This window comes from Microcaecilia unicolor, chromosome 8 (genome assembly GCF_901765095.1).
Source record: "Microcaecilia unicolor chromosome 8, aMicUni1.1, whole genome shotgun sequence".
Classification (NCBI taxonomy): Eukaryota; Metazoa; Chordata; class Amphibia; order Gymnophiona; family Siphonopidae; genus Microcaecilia; species Microcaecilia unicolor.
The window spans coordinates 228935475-228958256 of record NC_044038.1 but is presented as its reverse complement, the minus strand read 5'-3'; the positions used below and the strand labels follow the sequence as shown (position 1 = coordinate 228958256).

Here is a 22782-nt window from a genome sequence, read left to right as displayed (position 1 = left end):
GGCACGGAGCCCATGTGGCAAACGCAATATCGCGGCCCCCGCCCTGCTGCGTTGGCCTCGTGCACCGGCGCTAATTTTTCTGCCCGTTGCTTTCCTCCCGCCGCTAATCGCGGGAGGCGCCCTCGCCAGCAAACGCCAGCAAACACGGATTCACCTTTCCCTTCCTTCCTTTTAATTTCCTTTCTCTCCGCCCCTCCCCTCCCTTTCCCAGCCTTAACCCTTTGTCTGCCCGACTCCCTTTCTATCCTCCCTGTGCCCTCCCCCCCTCCCCCTCCCTGCCTGTCGCCGGCCATCGGCCCAGTTGTGCCCAGCCTCCCTTTAGGAGGTGTGGCTGGGTTCTTTCACGCAGAGGCCCCACTCTACATGCTGAACCTAATAGACTTACCACCCAGAAATGCCAGAAGATCAGCCCGCAAGTTCCTCAATTTGAACTTCCTCAGCTGTAAAGGAATTAAATATAAACAGGCATACGCTACTACCTTTGCGTACAAAAGCACACAGTTATGGAACGCACTGCCCATGACCCTGAAAACCATGGACAACTTAACCAGCTTTCGGAAATCTTTGAAGACATTTCTCTTCAACAAGGCCTACAAAAATAATCCTTGATGAAACAAACTACTCCGTATACTACCCAAACGCTTTAAAACACCTCTAACACAACCTTACCTAATACCTTCTAACTAATTCCTCTTCTACCTCCAGTTTATTACCGACTGTTTGTAAAATTATGTAATGACTATACCATATTAACACCCTGTAAGCCACATTGAGCCTGCAAAAAGGTGGGATAATGTGGGGTACAAATGCAATAAATAATAATAATAAGCAGTATAAAATGTTTTGTACATTTTTGGGATCTTGCCAGGTATTTGTATTTGTGACCTGGATTGGCCACTGTTGGAAACAGGATGCTGGGCGCGATGGACCTTTGGTCTTTCCCAGCATGGCAATACTTATGTAAGATGTATCAGATCAAGGTTTATCACAAATGTTTTTTAGTTGAAGAAGGGCCAACAGCTGTCACTGGAATGCATCTGTTTTTGCGGGGTATAGAATCATTACTGGATGTGTCTTAGCTGGAAATCATCCCTCCCCACCTAAGATCTGATGTCTAGATCTAATACGTAAGTCTCCTGATTCAGATGAACTGTGAGACTGAGCCAAGCAATTCTTGGGTGAAAAAGGAAGTGTCATGTGTAAAATGTGTACATTTATGCAGGGCCGTGCCGATGCGGTAAGCGGGGTAAGCACCGCAGGAGGGCGCCCACCTCTGGAGGGCGCCGCCGCAGTGCTTACCCTCGCCCCGCGCCGCCGAGGCCTTTAAATCTTTTACTTGCAGTCGCAGCAACGTCTGTGAAAACGGAGCGCTGCCGACGTCTCCCTTCCCTTGCACTCGTTGGTTCCCTCAGTGTCCCGCCTTCTTCTGACGTCAGAAGAAGGCGGACACTGAGGGAACCAAGAGCGCGAAGGGAAGGGAGACGTCAGCAGCGCTCCGCTTTCACAGACGCTGCTGCAACTGCAAGTAAAAGATTTAAAGGCCCCCAGGGCGCGCAGCGATCATCTTCACGGGGGGGGGAGAGGGGCGTGCGCCAACTGTTCTTCTGTGGGGGGGGGGGGCGCCAACAGTTCGTCTGCGGGGGGGCGGCATAGACCCTTGGCACGGGCCTGCATTTATGGGTTATGCAGGATCAGAAGCGGCAGTGCATCAACTGCTAGAGCTATCAGTCTGTTTTCCAGATAAATATCCAAACAACTTTAGAAAAACAAGACAAATGATCTGGATAACGTACTGAATATCACCACTCTCTGGATAACAGGACTGTTGCAAAGGGTAGTAAGAACCCCAGAAAACCTTCAGCCTTGCACTCCCTTCAATTAAATCCTATTCAAAACCTGCCCACTCTCCCTGCTGTGCTTTGTGTGGTTGTCAGAACCTATTGAATTGTTTTGACTGCAGTTGCCCCACCACCTAGAAGCTGCTGTTTTAGGAGATTGCCTATACCTGCCTGATGGTTGGCCCAAGCTTTGCCCAAAAAAACTTGCAGCTCCTTCCTTGCTCTGCCCACACCTGCCTGACACTGTACGGATACTCCCAAGGCGATCTGCATGAATATCCGGATAGTATTTATTTATTACATTTGTACCCCGCGCTTTTCCACACACGGTAGGTTCAATGCGGCTTACATTGTAACTAGAATAACAAAGTCTTGTAAGGAGAAATAGTACAAACCTGAATAAACATAATAGTAGTAAGACTTATACGGTCTGTGCCGGAGCCGGTGGTGGGAGGCGGGGCTGGTGGTTGGGAGGCGGGGATAGTGCTGGGCAGACTTATACGGTCTGTGCCAGAACCGGTGGTGGGAGGCGGGGCTGGTGGTTGGGAGGCGGGGATAGTGCTGGGCAGACTTATACGGTCTGTGCCAGAGCCGGTGGTGGGAGGCGGGACTGGTGGTTTGGAGGCGGGGATAGTGCTGGGCAGACTTATATGATCTGTGCCAGAGCCGGTGGTGGGAGGCGGGGCTGGTGGTTGGGAGGCGGGGATAGTGCTGGGCAGACTTATACGGTCTGTGCCCTGAAAAGGACAGGTACAAATCAAGGTAAGGTATGCACATATGAGTTTATCTTGTTGGGCAGACTGGATGGACCGTGCAGGTCTTTTTCTGCCACCATCTACTAAGTTACTATGTTAAATAAATGAATTGGATATGGGAAGATAGACAGAGATAGGATAACAAAAGGACTAGGGATAGAAAGGGATATGGTATAGGAGAGATGGAGAAGAAAAGACTGGGGATGAGTGAGAAGATAGGGAGACGAGGTCCAAGTTATAATCTGAATCAAGTACTGCTAAATGTCCAAAGATAGTACCGGCCAATGTCAATATCTGTGTAGCAGCTGCTGCAATATGGACATGTGGTTTCGAATATTGACACAATCAAGTATAAAGAAAATATTAGGGATGGGCAGCCCTAATCGTTTCCCCTGCTCTTTCATTTGGCCAATTTTTTTTATTTGTCATGTTGAGTGTGTACTATCCCTCGGATTCTGCATAGGTCACCCAAAGTTGGGTGAGCAATTTCGGTCATGGATCACAGATCCAAAAGTTAACTTATTGGCTAAATAGGTGATAACGATTGATTACTGGGGCTAACAAACACTTGTTCAGAGTCATTCGTAGTTATGTGTGGATCTGCCCTACACTCTTATTCTGTAACCCATGTGCCTCATTTATCTCATGTGCGTGTCCAGAGGAGGGGCATGGGTGGGTCAAAGGTGTTCCCACGATGTAGGCATCATTAGTTGGGTGTGATCATTTATATCAGCCTTTGGCAGGCATAAATCCTCACACCCAAAGTTAGGCACAAAAATGCATGTTACGCTAGAATTCTATAAAGGCTGTTCTGCCGCCGACCCCCCGCCATTGCCGACTTTGCCTCCCCCCCCCTACCGACCCTCTCAACCCCCCTCCCGCTGCCAACCCGCCGTCGCCTACCTTTGCTGGCGGGGGACCCCAATTCCCGCCAGCCGAGATCCTCTTCTTCTCACAAAAGTGCAGGATGTCAGAAACAGAAGGAAGCCTTTTGCGAGAAGAAGAGGACCTTGGCTGGTGGGGGTTGGGGTTCCCCACCAGCAGATGCAGGTGACGGCGACGGCGGGTTGGCGGTGGAAGGGAGGGTTGAGAGGGTCATTGGCAGGGGGGTCCAGGGCCAAATCTACAGGGGGCTCAGGCCCCCACTGGCCCCACATAGCTATACCACTGATCCCGACACCTAACTTTGGTTGACCTACACAGAATTTCCCCTATGTGCACATACACAATGGGCCAAATTCTATAAATGGTGCCTTAAAAATCGGCACCAAAAAACATACTCTTAATGCGATTATATAAACTATGTCTAAACTGCCCAAACTGCACTACCCAAACTGCGAAGGACTCAAATACAAATCAACTTATGCATCCAGCTTTTCCTACATAAGCACACAACTTTGGAACGCACTACCAAAAGCCGTGAAAACAACGTATGACCACCTAAATTTCCGGAACTTACTAAAACCTAACCTGTTCAAAAAGGCATACCCCACCGACCCAACCTAAATTGCCTGAACCCTGCAGCACAAACGAAACCAAACAGCGTAATGGACATAACACAACTCTTCCTCTCTAGGATTCTCTATTGTGTTGGTTATACATGAACCTTACTTTACCACTCCAACACTTTGTATTTGTTCATACCGCAATTGGCGATCGCCTTCACGGTACCATGTAAGCCACATTGAGCCTGCAAATAGGTGGGAAAATGTGGGATACAAATGTAACAAATAAATAAAATAAAATAAAGATAGGTGTAGTTTATAGAATATGCTTAGCGGTTACTATTGCAACTAAAATTTAATTACACCCATTTAGGCCACCTAAAATCAGGCCTAAATAACTGTGCCTAACCTAGGCACAGATTGGGTGTATTACATAATAGTGTGCATATATTTTTTAAACATCAGTGACCCACCCATTCCACACCCAAGGTCATGCCCCCTTTTTGGCTGTGCGTATTAGAATTCTAATTAAAGCCAATTAGTGCCGCTAATTGGTTGTTAACTACCAATTATTGACACTCATTGGCTTGTTAATCAATTAAGATGTGCGCACAATTCGGCCGTGCAACCAAATTAGCGTGCACAACTTAAGGCGCCATTTATAGAATTAGGGGGAATATGCACAGGTGTACAGTGGTTCGCACATGTACAATTGATATCTTCTTTGTAAACATTGTGTGTTCTCTTGAAAGAGTGAGTGCTATTATTGGCAAACCATGAAACATTCATTTTTGTGTTTTTCTGCTCATTTTTGTTTGCAAATGACATTCAACAACAAGGGATATGTCATTGCCATTTTCCATCTCATTGCAAATGAAAGTCCATCCCTAGAGATTTCCTATTTAAGCGCACAACTATAGAACGCTCTGGCAAAAATAGTAAAAACAATGTACGACCACCTAAACTTCCGAAAAGAACTAAAAACAAACCTGTTCAGGAAGGCATATCCCACCGACCCAACATAAAAGCCTGAATACCTGCAACATAACAAAACCAAAGATCGCAACGGACACACTCCAACTTCCTTCTCCCTCCCTAACTTCCCCAATGTATCTACCATACATTAACCTTATTCTACCACAATAACACCTGCATTTGTTCAAACTGGAACTGGTGAACGCCGTTATGGTACTATGTAAGCCACATTAAGCCTGCAAATAGGTGGGGAAATGTGGGATACAGATGTAACAAATAAATAAATATGTCCTGAGGTTCATGTAATATCACAAAACTACTTTGGTGTCATCTGTTGATTTTTTTCATCTTTGGAAGACAATGGTTTTTTGACTGTAATTCATGAACGCAGTCATCATTTACAAGACAATAGATATTTTTATTATTAAAATCATCACAATTTTAGTTACAAAACTGAGGTCTGCACCAGCTTCCTCTCTGGTGGTTGGTAGGCGGGGCTAGTTCTGGGCAAGACTTCTACGGTCTGTGCCCTGAAAATGGCAGATACAAATCAAGGTACGGTATACACAAAAAGTAGCACATATGAGTTTATCTTCTTGGGCAGACTGGATGGACCATGCAGGTCTTTTGCTGCCGTCATCTACTATGTTACATGTTACTTATATGGGTCTTTGACAGTACTAACCAAAGTTACAGCATGTAGCCATCATCGTTAACATTGCAATTTTGAGAATTCCATAGTTGATAATAATCAATGGTTAAATTGAAATGAACTTAATGAACGTTCTTGAATGAGTCAGCAGAGCATTACATTGTTAACAAGTATGGACTAGTTGTGGTAGAATTGGCAGTTTCTGACAGAATGTAGTCTTCTGTTCAACTTTGAGACACAATATAAGGCTCAATCCCATTCTCCCACTCTCTGCTTCTTCTCCAGGGAAAAACGTTTACATTCTTGGGAAGTTATATGCGATATCTGTGTTGAGCTGGAAGAATTTCTGAGGGAAAAGAACACAAGCATTAAAATTAGGTTGCATTCCACACACAGTTGGAAGTGTTTCTACAATGACCTTCCAAGTCCCTTCATCTACATCTGCCTTTTCATTTTAGTTTCATTCTTCTCTATGAAAAAGGATGTCTATAATATCGCAAAAGCTCATGTATTGCATCGTTTTTCGTTGGTCCTTTCAAAATGTATCACAGCCTGCTAATCCTGAAAGAGAACCATCCCTGATCGTCTTGCTCACAAATGACTTTGGATGTAGATAGTCATTCCCAGTTCAGTTGGTGAAATATTTAGAGATTCATTGGAATTCCTAGTCGTTGATGGAATCACAAGTTATGCGGGTGCTCAAGACAGCCTTTTTTTCAACTTACAAAGGGTCAAAAATGAATATCCATCGTTAGATGATAATTTATTTAGAACATTTAGATTATTTCAATGGTTGTTATTTGAGTTTGACTAAGAAACGTTTTCATCAACAACAAGTCGTGCAGAATACTTTGGCTGGGGTGATTTTGAGGATTCCCAGGATGGCCATCCTCTTGTTAAAGGTCATTACAATGGTCACCTATGAAAGCTTGAATATAATGTAAGACACATTATAGATCATGACCCACAATATTGATCATATTAGAATGATAATTACTCGGGATCCTTGCTCTAGTTTGGGTGCTCAAATTGTGGTACCAACATGATATATGTGAAGAAGGTGAATCCTTGTTACAGGGCCTTTTCAGTGTGTGCCCTCTTCCCATAGAACAAACCCTAAGTAGATTTTAGGCAGGAACTAGATTGTGTGAAATTCCAGTAGAAATTCAGAACATGGGTCTTCTCTTTCTTTAGCTGTTGGATAATTTAAGTCTCCCGTACTACTAAGTTTATCTACAGATATTATTATGGGGAGTGAATGTAGTCTTGTGTATTTTATCCCATTATACGCCACTTTGGAAGTGGTTTATAAAATAAATATGAGATTTTCTTTCTTTCTGGCCTAATTCTTGCTCGCCTTCCACTCTAATTTTATATATATTTACATGATATAAATGTACAAAAATTGAAACCAACATGGTTTCAGAATCTTACCTCATTAGTGTGGGAAATAGGATTAACCAGTTTTATAAAAGGAACACTTGGAATAGTCACCCCGCGCTTCAGTTTCCCTTTAAAATAAATATAAAAACAAAGAAACAAATCAAATCGAATGTAACACTCTTACAAACCACACCTTTTCAGATACTTCTTTATCCATGAATGTATTATCCATTGCAAGTTCAATGCTTGCTCCTCTAACTTTATAGATGTTATAATGTGGCTACCGTAACACTTTCTAGTTATACCTTAGGATCATCAACTGAAAACCATGCTGGAGTTCACCATGGCCTAGAAACCCATTCTGCATTCTGTCATCGCGTCAGTCTTTACCACTAGGGTAATGCGTGGCGGTAAGGTCTCAGACCCAAAATGGATGCATGGCAATTTTCATTTTGCCGTACGTCCATTTTCAGCAAAATTGTTTAAAAAGGTCTTTTTTTACAGGTGCGCTAAAAATGGATTGGCGTGCACCCAACACCCACGCCTACACTACCGGAAGCCATTTTTCAGCGTGCCTTTTTAAAAGGACCCCTTAGACATTGAACCTACTAGTGACAGAGAAAATACCTGCACGTAATAAATGAGAACCGCTTTGATTGTACCACAGAAAGGCAGTTTATCAAACCCATGACCCGTTACTCTTTTCACTTACATGGAATCCAGGCAGCCATACAAAACCCAATTATCAGTTCATTTGGGACATGAGATGCTGTGGAGGTAGCAGTATATATCTGTAGTCAATCCCAAATGTAGGGTAATCCAGTAAAGAATTCCACACTCTCCAATTAGTAACTGTAACCACTACATACATTAAATATTTGGATATTTTAAAGAAGGGAAATGCAAGGAGAATTCAGTCTAGGCTGATCCTTCAGCCAAGCCTCTTTGTTAGTGAGACTAGCCGTAATAACGACTCACTATCATGCTCTATACATCATTAATACTTCTTATTTTTGAGACCCTTCCAATTTTTTTTAATGTGAAATACTTTTAACAAACAAATATGTGAATATCAAAATAAATCAAAGAAAGTGTAGAAAACTTTAGTGAAAGTCCCTACAAAAACCTTGGTTCAAGAACTCTGAGTGCAATTCAATCAAAATACTAAAAGGCATTGCCAATATTGTTTTTCAAAATGGCAAGCACTAAACTTGAAAAAGCAACAACCATGGACCAAGGGGATAACAACTTCAATTTCTTGTCTTCTCCTCACTATGGTTCCTTCCGTATCCCTCCTCCATATTGTGATAGGGCTAAGCACAGTGATCCCAGCCAAGGGCAGGCAAGTTCTGAACTACCTTACCCAGAGTTCTCCAGGAAGCTTAAAGAGAAGGGCAGACAGGCAATCCCGGTAGGGATTCCGGAGAATAACTGGAAGGGATGCAGCTCGGGAAAAGGGATGCCATTGAAGTCAGTCACCAGCAGGGGTCCACTGAAAGATGAAGCCCAATTCCCTTGGGTACCTAATCAGTACAAGATACTCACAGATGCAAGGGGGGAGGGGAGCTTGAGTCCCTGAGAACAGTGAGCAGGTGAGCAGTGAAGAGAGAAGTGGAGAGTGGAAGGAGGGGGCAGAGCCCATGGACTGTGTGGAGGAAGGGAGGGAGTTCCCTGCTGACTTGCCCTGCTCAGAGGATCTAGCACATATGGACTGAGAGGAAAACACCTAAAAAGTAACTTTTTGTTAGCACTAGGTGGCAGAGTGGGGGGTGGTCGCAGAGGTAACATAGTAACATAGTAGATGACGGCAGAAAAAGACCTGCATGGTCCATCCAGTCTGCCCATGACAAACTCATATGTGTATACCTTACCTTGAATTTGTACCTGTCCTTTTCAGGGCACAGACCATATAAGTCTGCCCAGCAGTATTTCCCGCCTCCCAACCACCAGTCTCGCCTCCCATCACCGGCTCTGTTACAGACCGTATAAGTATAAGTCTGCCCTCCCCTATCCTCGCCTCCCAACCACCACCCCCTCTTCCCCCCAACTGCTCCGCCACCCAATTTCAGCTAAGCTTCTGAGGTGAATCCTGTGAAGAGGGTGGTGCTCTGCTAGGCCTTCTTTGTGCAGGGCCATTCCAGTGCTTTAGTGAGAGACTGAGAAACTTTAGTTTGAACTTCTACCTTAAGGATTTGATGGAGCAGATGAACTGAACTCTTGGTCCTGTATGAATGTTTTTCCCCTGGGAGGTTTGGGGATTGCACTTCAACTGACAGAGGGAACTGTGATAAGCTGAAGGATGAAGCTGAGTGGAGGTTTTTTTTTTTTTTTGGTTAGAACTGAGCAGGCCAGCCCTTGGCCCAAGAAGAGAGGCTGGTTACCAAGTGTGTGTTTGGTTCTAAACCGAGTTGGATTACAGGGTGGTGTTTAACTAGATCTGGGAGTGGGACAGGGGCATTCACCCCATCCGGAGAAGAGAATTGGACTGCAAAGAGCCATTCCCTGACCTAAAAAGAGTGCGTTACAATATTCTGTTTCCCATTTCATATCATTTTGCCTTTTGAGATTCTCTTCCTTACTTACCATCTAAAGTTGGCACAAGATGTTTCTCAATGAAATTTTTCACAGATTTCTCTAACTCTGCAAACTGGTAACGAAAATAAATAAAGAGCATTTAACTTCATCACGAGTCGGACGTTTCCCTGACCAGGCAAATCATTTTAACTACATTTGAGATGCGCACTATGATTGCCAGAATTGCCTTTGTGAGTTTTTCTCATCAGCCAATGGCTATGTTGAATCAGGTTTGTAGTCAAAGAGGCCAATGCGCTAAACCAGAGATGCCCATGTCAGTCCTCAATGGCTGCAAAAAGGTCAGGTTTTCAGGATATCCTTAATGAATATGCATCTGTCTAGTAACCACCTCAAATTTATTAAGACATTTCAATGACTTCTTTATAGAAAACGCTCAATGACAAATTGAATTAAAACCTTTTCGAACAGCAAAATAATATTAACCCACCACTCTAGTTCAGTCATTCCACATTCTCACTATCTCCATTCAGGCTAACCCAGTATAGCAATGCTTACGTTCTTATGTTCTAATAAGATTTACTTCCCAGTCCCATATGAAATAGATCCCCATACTCAGAAAAAGGCAGCAGATTTTATTGAAATATTAATTCTGTTTTATTCCTCCATCATTTCTTTTATCTCTTCCCCAGTTGTCACTTACCTTGGAGGCCTTAGTTTTGTCTTCAGACATGACATGTAGTGTAATACTAAAAGGAAGATAAAACCAAGGTAAGATCATACACTGACACTATTTTCAGTTTGAACTCAATATATATAATGGGGTGAGTTACCTAGGTTGGTCGGTTGAAAGTCACAAAATATAATTAGGTACCACTCGCCTCCACCTACCCTCCTCTCCTCTTTCCTCTACACATTAATTGATTTGCTTGCTTTATTTTTTTGTCTATTAGATTGTAAGCTCTTTGAGCAGGGACTGTCTTTCTTCTATGTTTGTGCAGTGCTGCGTACGCTTTGTAGCGCTATAGAAATGCTAAATAGTAGTAGTAGTAGTAGTTAAAGAGGAAAAAGGCCTCGAGAAACCCCTTGGCAGCTTAAAAAGTCAAATTGGGGTTGGACTTCCTCATTATCGGCCCCAAAAACCTCTATGCGCAGACTTAATTGGCTAAAGAGTATTAGAAGAAAACTTAACCAACAAGGGAGCACAGAGACTGACTCGTCCTTGAGCTAAGTTTTGTTCTAATACTCTTTAGCCAATTAAGTCTGCGCATAGAGGTTTTTTGGGCCGATGATGAGGAAGTCCAACCCCAGTTTGACTTTTTAAGCTGTTGAGGGGTTTCTCGAGGCCTTTTTCCTCTTTAAGCTAAGAGTACTTGCTTGAAGTAATTCATTCTTTTGAGTATGTAATTATATTTTGTGACTATTTTCAGTTTCACATTAAGTAGAGGAGTGTAGTAGCCGTGTTAGTCCACTCTTAAGGTTATCAATAGAAATCAAACAAAATAAAACATGGAAAAGAAAATAAGATGATTCAATTTACATACTACTACTACTATTTAGCATTTCTATAGCGCTACAAGGCGTACGCAGCGCTGCACAAACATAGAAGAAAGACAGTACATAGACATCATATGAACAATACTGGTGCCAGCAGGGTTCCCACGCCTGTTGGTCAACATTTTATAGGACCAGGACACTGTACCAGTGACTTCACAGTGAGAATCCTGAAAGGTAACTTTAAAACCATACAAGAACGTAAGACCTTTGAAGTCAGAATGATTGAATATTTTAACACCCAACAGAAAGGACTTAACAAGGATCTGGGGTTCCTAGCCCATTATAAACCATGAAGCTGTATGTCTCTGTTGATCACCCCACCCCTCACCTATCCACACCCATCCTGTTAGAATATCAATGATATGCTTTGATGTCCCCATGCATACTTCCTACCCACCCCCCTCCCCCCACCCTGTCAGACTGTCATAGTAATGCTTGAATGTTTCACTTATATATACTATCTGCTACCACATTTGCTTATTTCCGATCTGACGAAGAAGGGCAACCTTCGAAAGCTAATCAAGAAATGTATTAAGTTATGTCCAATAAAAAAAGGTATCATCTTATTTTCTTTTCCATGTTTTATTTTGTTTGATTTCTATTGATAACCAGTTTCACATTAAAATGCATCAATGCCGTATCATATAGCAAAGAGCAAAGCACCTATGTTTCTCTTCATTTTCATGATTTGCCTTAATGTCTGGATGCTAGAAGTCAGCATTTCATCACTGACAACCTACAAAGTAGCAGAGCAATGAATGCTAAGAACGTGGAAACTCTAAGAACCAAACAGCTAATTACACAAGCTCTGAAAGTTTTTATAGTTTCCGAGCTCTTCAGGTACGGGGATACGATCTTTAAAAGGCTATCAGATAATGTTGCTTTCTATTGCAATAAGTGCTGACCCGGCCTAGCCAACGATTTGTAGTGAACTACTCTGGAGATAGTGACAGCTCCATTACAGATAATAATTGCTGGAGTTCACGTGATTATTTTTTTTTAGATCTAAAGACATTTTGGATTGCTTTTACAATTTCATTCTGATGTTGTGGTTTGGAGTATTTACAATAAGAGATTTTTGGACACTTTTTTTTGTTGTTTCTATGTGCATCTAGGGCTAGTGTTACCATTTTTTTTTGTTACATTTGTACCCCATGCTTTCCCACTCATGGCAGGCTCAATGCGGCTTAGTTACTTATTTGTACCTGGGGCAATGGAGGGTTAAGTGACTTGCCCAGAGTCACAAGGAGCTGCCTGTGCCTGCAGTGGGAATTGAACCCAGTTCCCCAGGACCAAAGTCCACCACTCTAACCACTAGGCCACTCAATGTGGCCGCGCAGGCTTCTGTTTTTGTGAGTCTGACGTCCTGCAGGACGGCAGACTCACAGAAACAGAAGCCTGTGCGACCGTGCTGCTGATCTGCAAGGGCAGGCTTCTACATGGAATGTTGCTAGTGGAATAGCAACATTAACATTCCATGTAGAATCTCAAATAGTAGCAACAGAATCTCAATAGTAGCAACATTCCATGTAGAATTTGAAATAGGGAACTGGGACTTGATATGCTGCCTTTATGTGGGGTTTACATAGTATATACAGGTACTTATTTGTACCTGGGGCAATGGAGGGTTAAGTGACTTGCCCACAGTCACAAGGAGCTGCCTGTGTCTGCAGTGGAAATTGAACCCAGTTCCCCAGGACCATGTTCCCCCCCCCCCCCCAAAAAGGACACATGCCCCGGCCCTGCCCATCCCTGCCCTTCCCCCACCCCACCCTGCCCGCTGTTACGTACCGCCTACCCCTTTCACACCCCAACCTGCCCCCATGTCACAGCCCCTAACGGTGTCCTATCCTCCCTTTCCCTCCCTTTACCTTAATGTACTGCCCTGGTGGTCTAGTGACCTCTTCGAGGCAGGAAAGAGCCTCCTCTTTCCTGCCCAGAGCGACTGCAGACTGTCTTGCTGCCTCCCGTCCCGGTGCCGATTCAAAATGGCTGCCGACAGGGTTATTATGTCAGGATGCCCATTTTAGTAAAAGAGTCCTTGAATTATATCCCTGAATCTGCCAGTGCATTACTTTTATTTTTTTATAACTGGTGTGGTTGAGTGATGACTAATTAACAAAAATGTGCTACAAGGTGACTGTTTGGCAAGAATAGAAATAGGTGTTTACCCCTTCCTTGGCAAGCACCTATATTGCTATAAATACTCTTTAACACTGGTATGCAAGTTGAGTTGGCCTTTGTCCTTTCCCTTTAAACACAGTGAATCCTGAAATCTGGCATTACCTGTTCAGAGTTAAAGAACCGGTTACGTTCAGTCTGGAGTTTGATTCTGAAATGGACACGTCAGCACTGATGCTGCTTGTCTGCATGGAATAAGAATAGGAAGAGTCATCTCAGTAAGGCTGTTGTTAAACACCAAATATCCTGGTTCTGAGCGTGCCACAATTTTAGATAAATATTTGTTCTGAGGAGCCAGGAAGACTGATAATCCTGCAGGTGTGCAATGATGCTAGCCAGGAGCCTTGCACAACAGATACACAGGGATGTCATGCAGGCAGAGATGGAAGATCTAGTTTGACTCAAACCTTAGCCAGTCTGGTTCAGGGTTTGCAAACACCCAATGGATTTTTCCAACTAATATGTGATTTCTGAAGTATAGTTGCAGAGGTCTACTAGCAAATTTCTGTGGATATCCTACATAATAATTCTCACCTCCAACAGGATGTGCTTGGGACTGTGCCTGCCGGAAGTGGTCTGCTAGGCAGGCATGTACTGACCTCAGTGACAGACAATTTGGCAAAGCAAAACAATCTGAGTGCTGGCCATTAGGACACAGGGTTGATAGGAGAGTTTTAAAAGACTGAAGGAACCGAAAGTGTTAAATGGGGGGAGGAGGGGAGTTCTGAAGGACTGAAAGACATGAAAATTTGGGAAAGGAAAACAATCTGAATGCTGGCCATTAGGACACAGGAGGGTAGATAGGAGAGTTTTAAAAGACTGAAGGAAACGAAAGTGTTAAACTGGAGAAGGGGGGGGGGGGGGAGTTGTGAATGACTGAAACACATGCAAATTTGGGACAGGAAAACAATCTCAATGCTGGCCAGGGTACATAGGACAGTTTTAAAAGACTGAAGGAACCAAAAGTGTTCGGGGGGGGGGGGGGGGGGGGGGGAGGCAAGTTCTGAATGAATGAAAGAAATGAAAATTTACGAGAGGAACACAATCTGAATGCCGGGCATTTGTACACAGGGTAGATAGGACACTTTTTTTTTTTAAAATGAAGGACGTGAAAGTATTACATCTTGGGGGGGGGGGGGGTGAGGAGGAAAGCGGTGGGGTATCCGGATACTGGGCGTTAGGGCCACGGGGGTACATAGACTTTTGAAAGCCTTAAGGAGCCCAAAGTGTGGGAAGGAGGAGGAAAATGAGGGGAGGGAACGGGGTGAGGGGCATTAGGAACAGGGGAGGGGGCCCTGTCACGCACTCTCATTCTCACACACACACTGTCACACAGACAGTCTCACTCTGTCACACACCCGCACATTCACTCTGGCTCTCTCTCTCAAACATACACACTCCCAGGAAAACCTTGCTAGCGCCCGTTTCATTCGTTCCAGAAACGGGCCTTTTTTACTAGTTACAAATAACTTCTCTCTCTCTCTCTCTCTCTCTCTCTCTCCAGTAAAGTTGGTGAACCACTTGATGAAACCTGGATTTTGCAAGGGTTCATCAAACTGATTTGTGATGCTTTTATGGAACTTTACCCTCCCCACGTATTGATTTTTCGTGTTTTCTCTATGCAGAAAACAATTCTTCCTCTCCCTCTTCTTTGACCACAGAAAAAATGAATGCAATATCAGATTTGGGATTAGCCTCAGTGAATGTGCCTGTCATGGCAAGAATATCCAGAAGTGCTCATCACTGTCTCCTCTAAGCTTAGTGGGAGTCCTCCAACTGCAATGCTGCCAGTAGGGGGTGATGTTTCAATAGCAAGTTTTCAATTGCTATGGACAGACATGTTCCTTGGAGCTCTGCAGAGCTTGCCTGTCCCTCACTATTGAAAATGTGATAGTGAAACAGCTCCCCCTACTGGCAGGACCATAGGTGGACGACTCCTGCTCAGCTTACAGGGAACAGCGGTGCTCATGCAATGCAATTTATTTCCAGTATATTTAGGAACTTCTTTGAAGTTCTCAATGAGAGATCACCGAACATATTCTGCTCCTTTTCAAAAACATACGAGAACATTTTTTTTTTTTGAAAAGTGTGCAAACTGGTGTGGGTTAACCATTACCGCAGAAGTGCACTAACGGATATCGAAGTGGTACGACAGTTTGCACGTGCTAGTTCGCACATTAACTCTCAGATTCTATAAAATTTCCCCAAATTTGGGTGCAGGTCTCAGATCTGCAACCAAAATGATTAGTTAATGGGTGGAAAGGGAAATGGGACTTGATATACTGCCTTTCTGAGGTTTTTGCAACTACATTTAAAGCAGTTTACATATATTCAGGTACTTATTTTGTACCAGGGGCAATGGAGGGTTAAATGACTTGCCCAGAGTCATGAGGAGCTACAATGGGAATTGAACCCAGTTCCCCAGAATCAGAGTCCCTTGCACTAACCACTAGGCTACTCCTCCACTAGCAACATTCCCTGTAGAAGCCTGCCCTTGCAGATCAGCAATGCGGCCGTGCAGGCTTCTGTTTCTGTGAGTCTGACGTCCTGCAAGTATGTGCTCAGTCGATATTCATCACAGGCCGGTTAAGTTGAAACTGGTCAAAAATAGGCCTGCTATTTCAGTGGCCCAATTTGACTGCCCAACTTAGCCAGTGATGCGCTGAATATTCGTGGATAGCCGGCTATATCACGCGATACAGCCAGTTATCTGCTAAGTGCTGACCGAAAGTATTCAACGTGAGATAACTGGCTATTCCAAGCTAAATATTCACAGATGCCAGCTAAGCGCTATTTAACCGGTCAGGAGCCATTCCTGGCTGGTTAAATAGCACTGAATATTGGACAGCTTTTGTTGGGGTCAAGAATTAGGTGGGCCATAGAAGAATGGTGGACTGCATAATGTGTTGAGCTCTAATTTTAAGATTAATTTTAAGATTATCTACAGTGCAGCCCCAGGTTACATGATTGACCTTATCAATCTCTCAATCAGAAAAAGTACTAGTTCATCACGGTCTTATCTGAATCTCCACTACCCTAATTGCAAAGGACTAAAATACAAGACAACCCATGTGTCCAACTTCTCTTACATAAGCACGCGCCTGTGGAACGCACTGCCACAAGTGGTGAAAACAACTTATGATCATCTAAAATTCAGAAAATGATTAAAGACTCACCTATTCGGAAAGGTATATCCGAATGACCCAACTTAAGTGACTCAAGCCTGCAACACTTCACTATCAAAGATCGTATTGAAGATTGACAAACCCTTTTACCTCAAACCCAACTTGATTGAATCTTATCTTCCCTATCCCACTATAACATTTTGTACTGTTCCCATACCGGACTTGGCGAATGCCTTCACGGTATTATGTAAGCCACATTGAGCCTGCAAATGTGTGGGAAAATGTGGGATACAAATGTAACAAATAAAAAAAAATTAAATTTCCATTAGCACAATTACCATGGCTTCACTTAGGGGTCCTTTTACTAAGGTGAACTGAAAAATGACCTGCGCTGGTGTATACACGTGTATTGGACGCGTGCAGGTCCATTTTTCAGTGTGTCTGCAAAAAAGGTCCTTTTTTGGGTGAAAATGGACGTGCAGCAAAATAAAAATCAGCATGCGTCCATTTTGGGCCTGAGACCTTAACGCCACCCATTGACTAAGTGGTACAGTCTGGCACGTTAGGCGGTAATCATCAGTGTGCATACACTGCCGATTACCGCCCAGTTAGCGCCATGCAGTAGAAAACAGACATTATTTTCTGCTGCGCGTTTTGGACGCACGTCAAAATTAGAATTACATCCTGGGGCGTGCAGTAGCCGGGCAGTAATTCTAATTTGGCGTTAACTGTATGCACGTAGGAACCTATGCATCTTAGTAAAAGGGCCCTTAAGGTCTTCATTATAGATCAAACATATTTTAATGACGCCGAATTTGGTGGAAGATTCTGGCTTTTATAATGGAGCAATAATGAATAATTTGCATGATGTTCTACATCCTGTAATTTCCAACGAAATAGGTATCTGTAACTAGTTTCTTTGACCTCATTGCTCCACACAGATGCCATTTGTCATCATGTGTCATGATACTTACAATACTGACAGTGATCTCAGAGTGAGCAGGCTTTTTGTTTTCCTTGGTGACCAACTCAATTTGACCAGCCAATTCCACAGTCATGTTCTTTGGTTTCAGTGTGAATACTGGAGCCTTAGTGGCTCTTAATCTGCCTCTTGCTTCAGGTAAATTCGCGGTCACCTGTAGATCAGTGAAGACAGAAACATGAGGATTGATCAGGGAAGCACTGTAGTTCTGCTCCAGAGCAAACCTCTCCTTGGGGAAGCAGTAAGTCAATCCTCTGCCAAAAATATGAAAGCCGAAAGCACCTGTACGGTCCAAATACAGCCATGGAGGGGCGTTTTTGAAACAAAATGTCCAAATCAGAATTGGCAGCAAAGCAAGAGAACAGGAGAAAAATTCTCTGCAAAATCAGTACAAGCAGAAACAATAGCAAAGGCAGTCCAGAGAAGAAGAAGACGATTGTCAAATGTTTGCCACATGCAACTCAATTTTGCAACGACTCAGCCAAGTTTCGGCTCTATGCCTTTGTCAGGGGTCAGCAAACTGTGCAATATGAGTATAACCAAGTGGCTCATAAATATATCCTCCTAGTGAAGCCACAAATCACAGCTGCGCGTGGTCGTCAAAACACCGTTGTGACTTGTGGCTTCACTGGTCACATATTTTTATTATATTGCAATGCCCGCTAACCTCACTAGCACTGCTGCCTACTATTAAAACCTCACACATTCACTCCTCCGCTCACCTTGCACACCTGTATTTAATTTAAATACAAAACAGTTGATTTTACATTTTAAACTGCATACTTATACTGTTTCGTATTGTGCATATGTTTTACCATGCTTATACATTATATCATACTCAAATAATCAAAACTCAGTCCTGCCAGCTAAATGGTCCTTTTCCTACAAACGCCATGCCTTCCGCATGGACGCAGTGAAAATGTTTCCACATAAACGCTGGATGACTGTTCTTCATGGACAAACTCTGTATGTCCGTTAAACCTCCGTTGGCTGTTCAAATACGCCACCTCCAGTCATTAGTATGCATCACAATACAGGTGCTGTGTGCTCAGCATAACATGAAACAGATATGGTGGACTGTTGAGTTAGTCACCGAGCACACAGCACCTGTATTGTGATGCATACTAATGACTGGAGGTGGCGTATTTGAACAGCCAACGGAGGTTTAACGGACATACAGAGTTTGTCCATGAAGAACAGTCATCCAGCGTTTATGTGGAAACATTTTCACTGCGTCCATGCGGAAGGCATGGCGTTTGTAGGAAAAGGACCATTTAGCTGGCAGGACTGAGTTTTGATTATTTGAGTATGATATAATGTATAAGCATGGCAAAACATATGCACAATACGAAACAGTATAAGTATGCAGTTTAAAATGTAAAATCAACTGTTTTGTATTTAAATTAAATACAGGTGTGCAAGGTGAGCGGAGGAGTGAATGTGTGAGGTTTTATTAGTAGGCAGCAGTGCTAGTGAGGTTAGCGGGCATTGCAATATAATAAAATGTTTTTGTGATAAAGAAAAAATACTGGAGTCTTTGTGTAGTCGATATTAAAAGTGACTCTGGAATTAAAAGAGTTATCCCCCTGATTAGTAATTTTGGTCACATATATTTATGAAAAGTTCTCTGTTGCACCAGAATGTAAAACCAGACATTAATTCATTTCAATTTTTTAATGTTTTAAATTTGCAGTGCTCAGTCGTGCTGATGTGCATAAAACCATAATGATATGGAGTAAGATCTCAGCTTCCAAACATCACAGCACAAGTCCTTCCTTCCTTCCTTTCCTTGTTTGTCCAATCTAATTAATCTTGCGCTGCCTTAGTAGACTGTCACATATCAATAAACAGGTCACAACTGATATCTGAGGTAAAGCGTTCTTCACTTATCTTTGATGAGTAGACGCCTGAGTCAAGTCTGCTCCGTATCTCCCAATGTTCAGTGTTCTGTGTTTTAAAATCTTCGTTTTCCCAACGTGGAAGCCACGTTTCACTTTTAACGCTTTTTCAAGGGAATATATTTCCAACCTATTAAATAAACGGGAGAGTCTACTATCCTCGCTCCTCCCCGCTACAGAACACTGAACACTGACGGTATTGATTGGAACTTGGTTTTCGAACAATTTTTGGTGTTACCATAAGTGTGTATAATATATTTATATACACCTTTGATAGTTTTACCCCTGACGCAGCCTGAGGACGAAACGTGGCCACATCGGGCATTGTTCCAATAAACCTTTTTGACCTTATTCTGCTTTTCTGTTTGTTTATGAACCATTTTATTATTACAGGTAGATAGAAGAAAGGAAAACAGAACAACTTACTCCATCCAGCTCTTTAACAATGTGATCAAGCTGTACCAAGACAAAAAAAAAATAAGATTGAGTGTCAGAAATTTAAAAAAATCCTACAATTTGCGAAAACCATTATAGGATTTGCATTCCTTTCTCTAATGCACCTTAAAATATTTAGGGGCTCTTTTAATAAAGGGGCCCATTTACTAAGCAACGTAAGGCTGTACGTGTGTACGACGCATGCCAAAGGGAGTTACCGCATGGCTACCGCATGGCTCTTGCGGTAATTTTAGTTTTGGCGTGTGTCTAATTCCCCCCCGGCCGAAAAAGAATGTTCATTTTTGGCCACGCATATCGGACACGCGCCAAAGTGGCATTTGGCGTGCGTAGGTCACTACCTCATGGAGATTTTACCGCTAGATCAATGGCTGGCGGTAAGGTGGCTAGACCCAAAATGGACGCGCGGCAATTTTGATGTTGTCGCGCATCCGTTTTCAGCAAAAATTTAAAAAGGCATTTTTTTTTTACAGGTGCGCTGGAAAACGATTCTGCGCGTGCCCAAGACCCACGCCTATACGACCGCAAGCCATGTTTCAGTACAGCTTAGTAAAAGGACCCCAAAGTGTGGCAAAATCTGGACCTTAACGTGCACTAAACCTAGATTTACTGCAAAAACTTTTTAAGGTTTTTTTTTTTTCTTTTTTGTCATTTGCAGGTCATTCGCTAATGTTCCATTAGCATGCTCTTCCTGCAGACAGTTAACATAGGAGCACTTACCACCTCCTATTTAGGATGTGCTAAGTTCTCCTGTGTTAACCCTGTGTTAGCCAGTTAGTTCACATTATGTATGTATTTATTTATTTATTTATTTTGCTGCATTTGTATCCCACATTTTCCCCACCTATTTGCAGGCTCAACGTGGCTTACAATATATTATTACAACAACAATCGCTTTAATGGAATAAGAATTACAGAATATAGATACAGATATGGTGCATAAGAATATCATGGCAATCATATTAACGGAATAAGAGTTTTAGAATTGTTACAAATAAGGTGCATAAGAATATCGTGTAGGATTAGAAGTGGATAATTAGATAAAACCTAACATAATGATATCGGGGCAAGATATAATATTCAGTAATGAGGATGTAACTAAAATAGACAAATTAAGAAGTGTTCCATAATACGCTAACTGGTTAACATTTACATATCCATTCTCCATCCACGACATGCCTCTCTCAAAATATATATATATTTTTAAATTGGTAACATGCAGGGTTAGCAGATGCAAACAGGTAAACTACCGCAAAATGCTTTAATTTGTGTCTGCAGTAGCCTGTTCGCACGCATTACCAGAGCATTAAGAGGTCCATATTAAGCAGGCTGCCTTCTGTGCTCTCAAGTGCTGCAATCGGTGCTGAGCCTGGATCAGTGTGGGCAGATGGGAAAAATTTTCCCTACCCAAAATCGGCCCTAAACCAGCCCAAAACCCACCCAAAGTCAAACCCCGCCTCCAACGTCACCGACCCCGCCCCTGACGTCACCTCTGATGTTGTTAGCCCCGCCCCTGATGTAATCTCTGATGTCATTAACCCCGCCCCTGATGTCAACCCTACCCCGGAAAAGCTTCTATTGGACCAAATTGGACCAATAGAAGCCCCGGAAAAGAGCACAAACCCCGCACAGCTGCAACGAAAAAGAAGCCCAATTTCCCGCAGCCTTCGAAAATTTCCAGCATCCTGGCTTGAAAACCAGCCCAATTGGGTGGGAAACCCACCCATCTGGCAACACTGGCCTGGATAGTCAATGCTGAGCTGTTTCCGGTGACTGGCAATGAATATCCAGGTTTTATTTTTGGTGGTGGGGGGTGCTGGCTCAAACAGTTCAGGACCAATCTGCACAGGCACGCCATGAGACGACACTGACTCAACATCACTCAACAATAACAACGTATTTTAATACTGATTGATAACCATTTGTCAATTTTATTACACAAACTGCAGTTACAAAATGGCAGGGAAAATGACGACTAATTTTACCTGTTCTGGAAGTATTTCACTTACCTGCTTATGTGTGAAAGCTAAATGCAAGGCCTGATCATCAAAATAGGCCTGTGCTACAGAGTTCAAGGTATATTCAGAGATTCCAACGTACAGCATGGAATCGCTTGAGTCTGGGAGGGTGAAAGGGGCTGGAGCGAGAGCGGGCTCCGTGCGATTGTTAATTGCATAGAATGTTCCCTGAATTGGAAAGAAGTTCAAAGGTGGTTATTTATTTATTAATTTATTTATAGATATTTATATTCCACATTATCTCAAATTCTAAGCGGAGTACAAATACATACAAAAACTTAGGGGCCCTTTTACTAAGCCGTGGCTAAAAGTGGCTTACGGCAGTGCGAGCACGTCTTTTGATCATGCGCCGGGCCAGTGTTTGCCATGTCCTGGAAAAAGATCCCTTTTTTTAAGTGGCCGGAAAATGGACGTGCTGCAAAACAAAACCCAGCGTGCTTCCATTTTCGGCCTGAGACCTTACCGCCACCCCATGGACTTAGCGGTAAGGTCTCGCGCGTTACCTGGGGCATGCAGCGTTCTCCCATTGCCGTTTACCGCCAGGTAAGCGCCATGCAGTAGAAAATATTTTCAACCGCGTGTTTTTGACGCACGCCAAATTCAGACTTACCACCCGTGGCATGTGGTAGCCAGGTGGTAATGATGATTTGGCGTGTGCTGGGCTCACGTAGGGCCTTAAACATCTTTGTAAAAGGGCCTCTAAAAATACAATAGCAATAGTGAATTAACACCACATCAAGATCTTCCAGGTCCAGGAACAGACACTGATGTTATGAGGTGAGAGAGGGTGTCGGAGCTTGCAAACACGCGTAGCTGGAACAACGCAGCTCTGGGCTGATGGTCACAGATGGTAAAGTCTCACTTCCTCTCTCCGGCATCGATCTGGACTTTTTATAGGCCCAAACGCGCCTGGTTATGCATCTGATGGCTTTTAATACTACTGTAAACATATTTCATGAAAAATTTAATAATCTAAAGAGGAAATAGT

The 22782-nt window shown here is 43.1% G+C and overlaps 1 protein-coding gene across 1 annotated transcript in view; it reads right to left on the bottom strand.

Annotated features, from left to right (window-relative positions):
• Positions 1–5757: 5757 nt before the first annotated feature.
• Positions 5758–22782, bottom strand: part of LOC115476534 (BPI fold-containing family C protein-like) — a 37424-nt gene continuing 20399 nt past the window's right edge. The window contains exons 8-15 of the mRNA XM_030212957.1: positions 21786–21962; positions 19750–19779; positions 17418–17579; positions 13424–13503; positions 10284–10329; positions 9632–9695; positions 7100–7176; positions 5758–6011 (exon numbers count right to left, since the gene is read on the bottom strand). Of these exons, the coding sequence (XP_030068817.1) occupies positions 5961–6011; positions 7100–7176; positions 9632–9695; positions 10284–10329; positions 13424–13503; positions 17418–17579; positions 19750–19779; positions 21786–21962 (687 nt within the window). The 3' untranslated portion in view covers positions 5758–5960. The remainder of the gene's footprint in view (positions 6012–7099; positions 7177–9631; positions 9696–10283; positions 10330–13423; positions 13504–17417; positions 17580–19749; positions 19780–21785; positions 21963–22782) is intronic.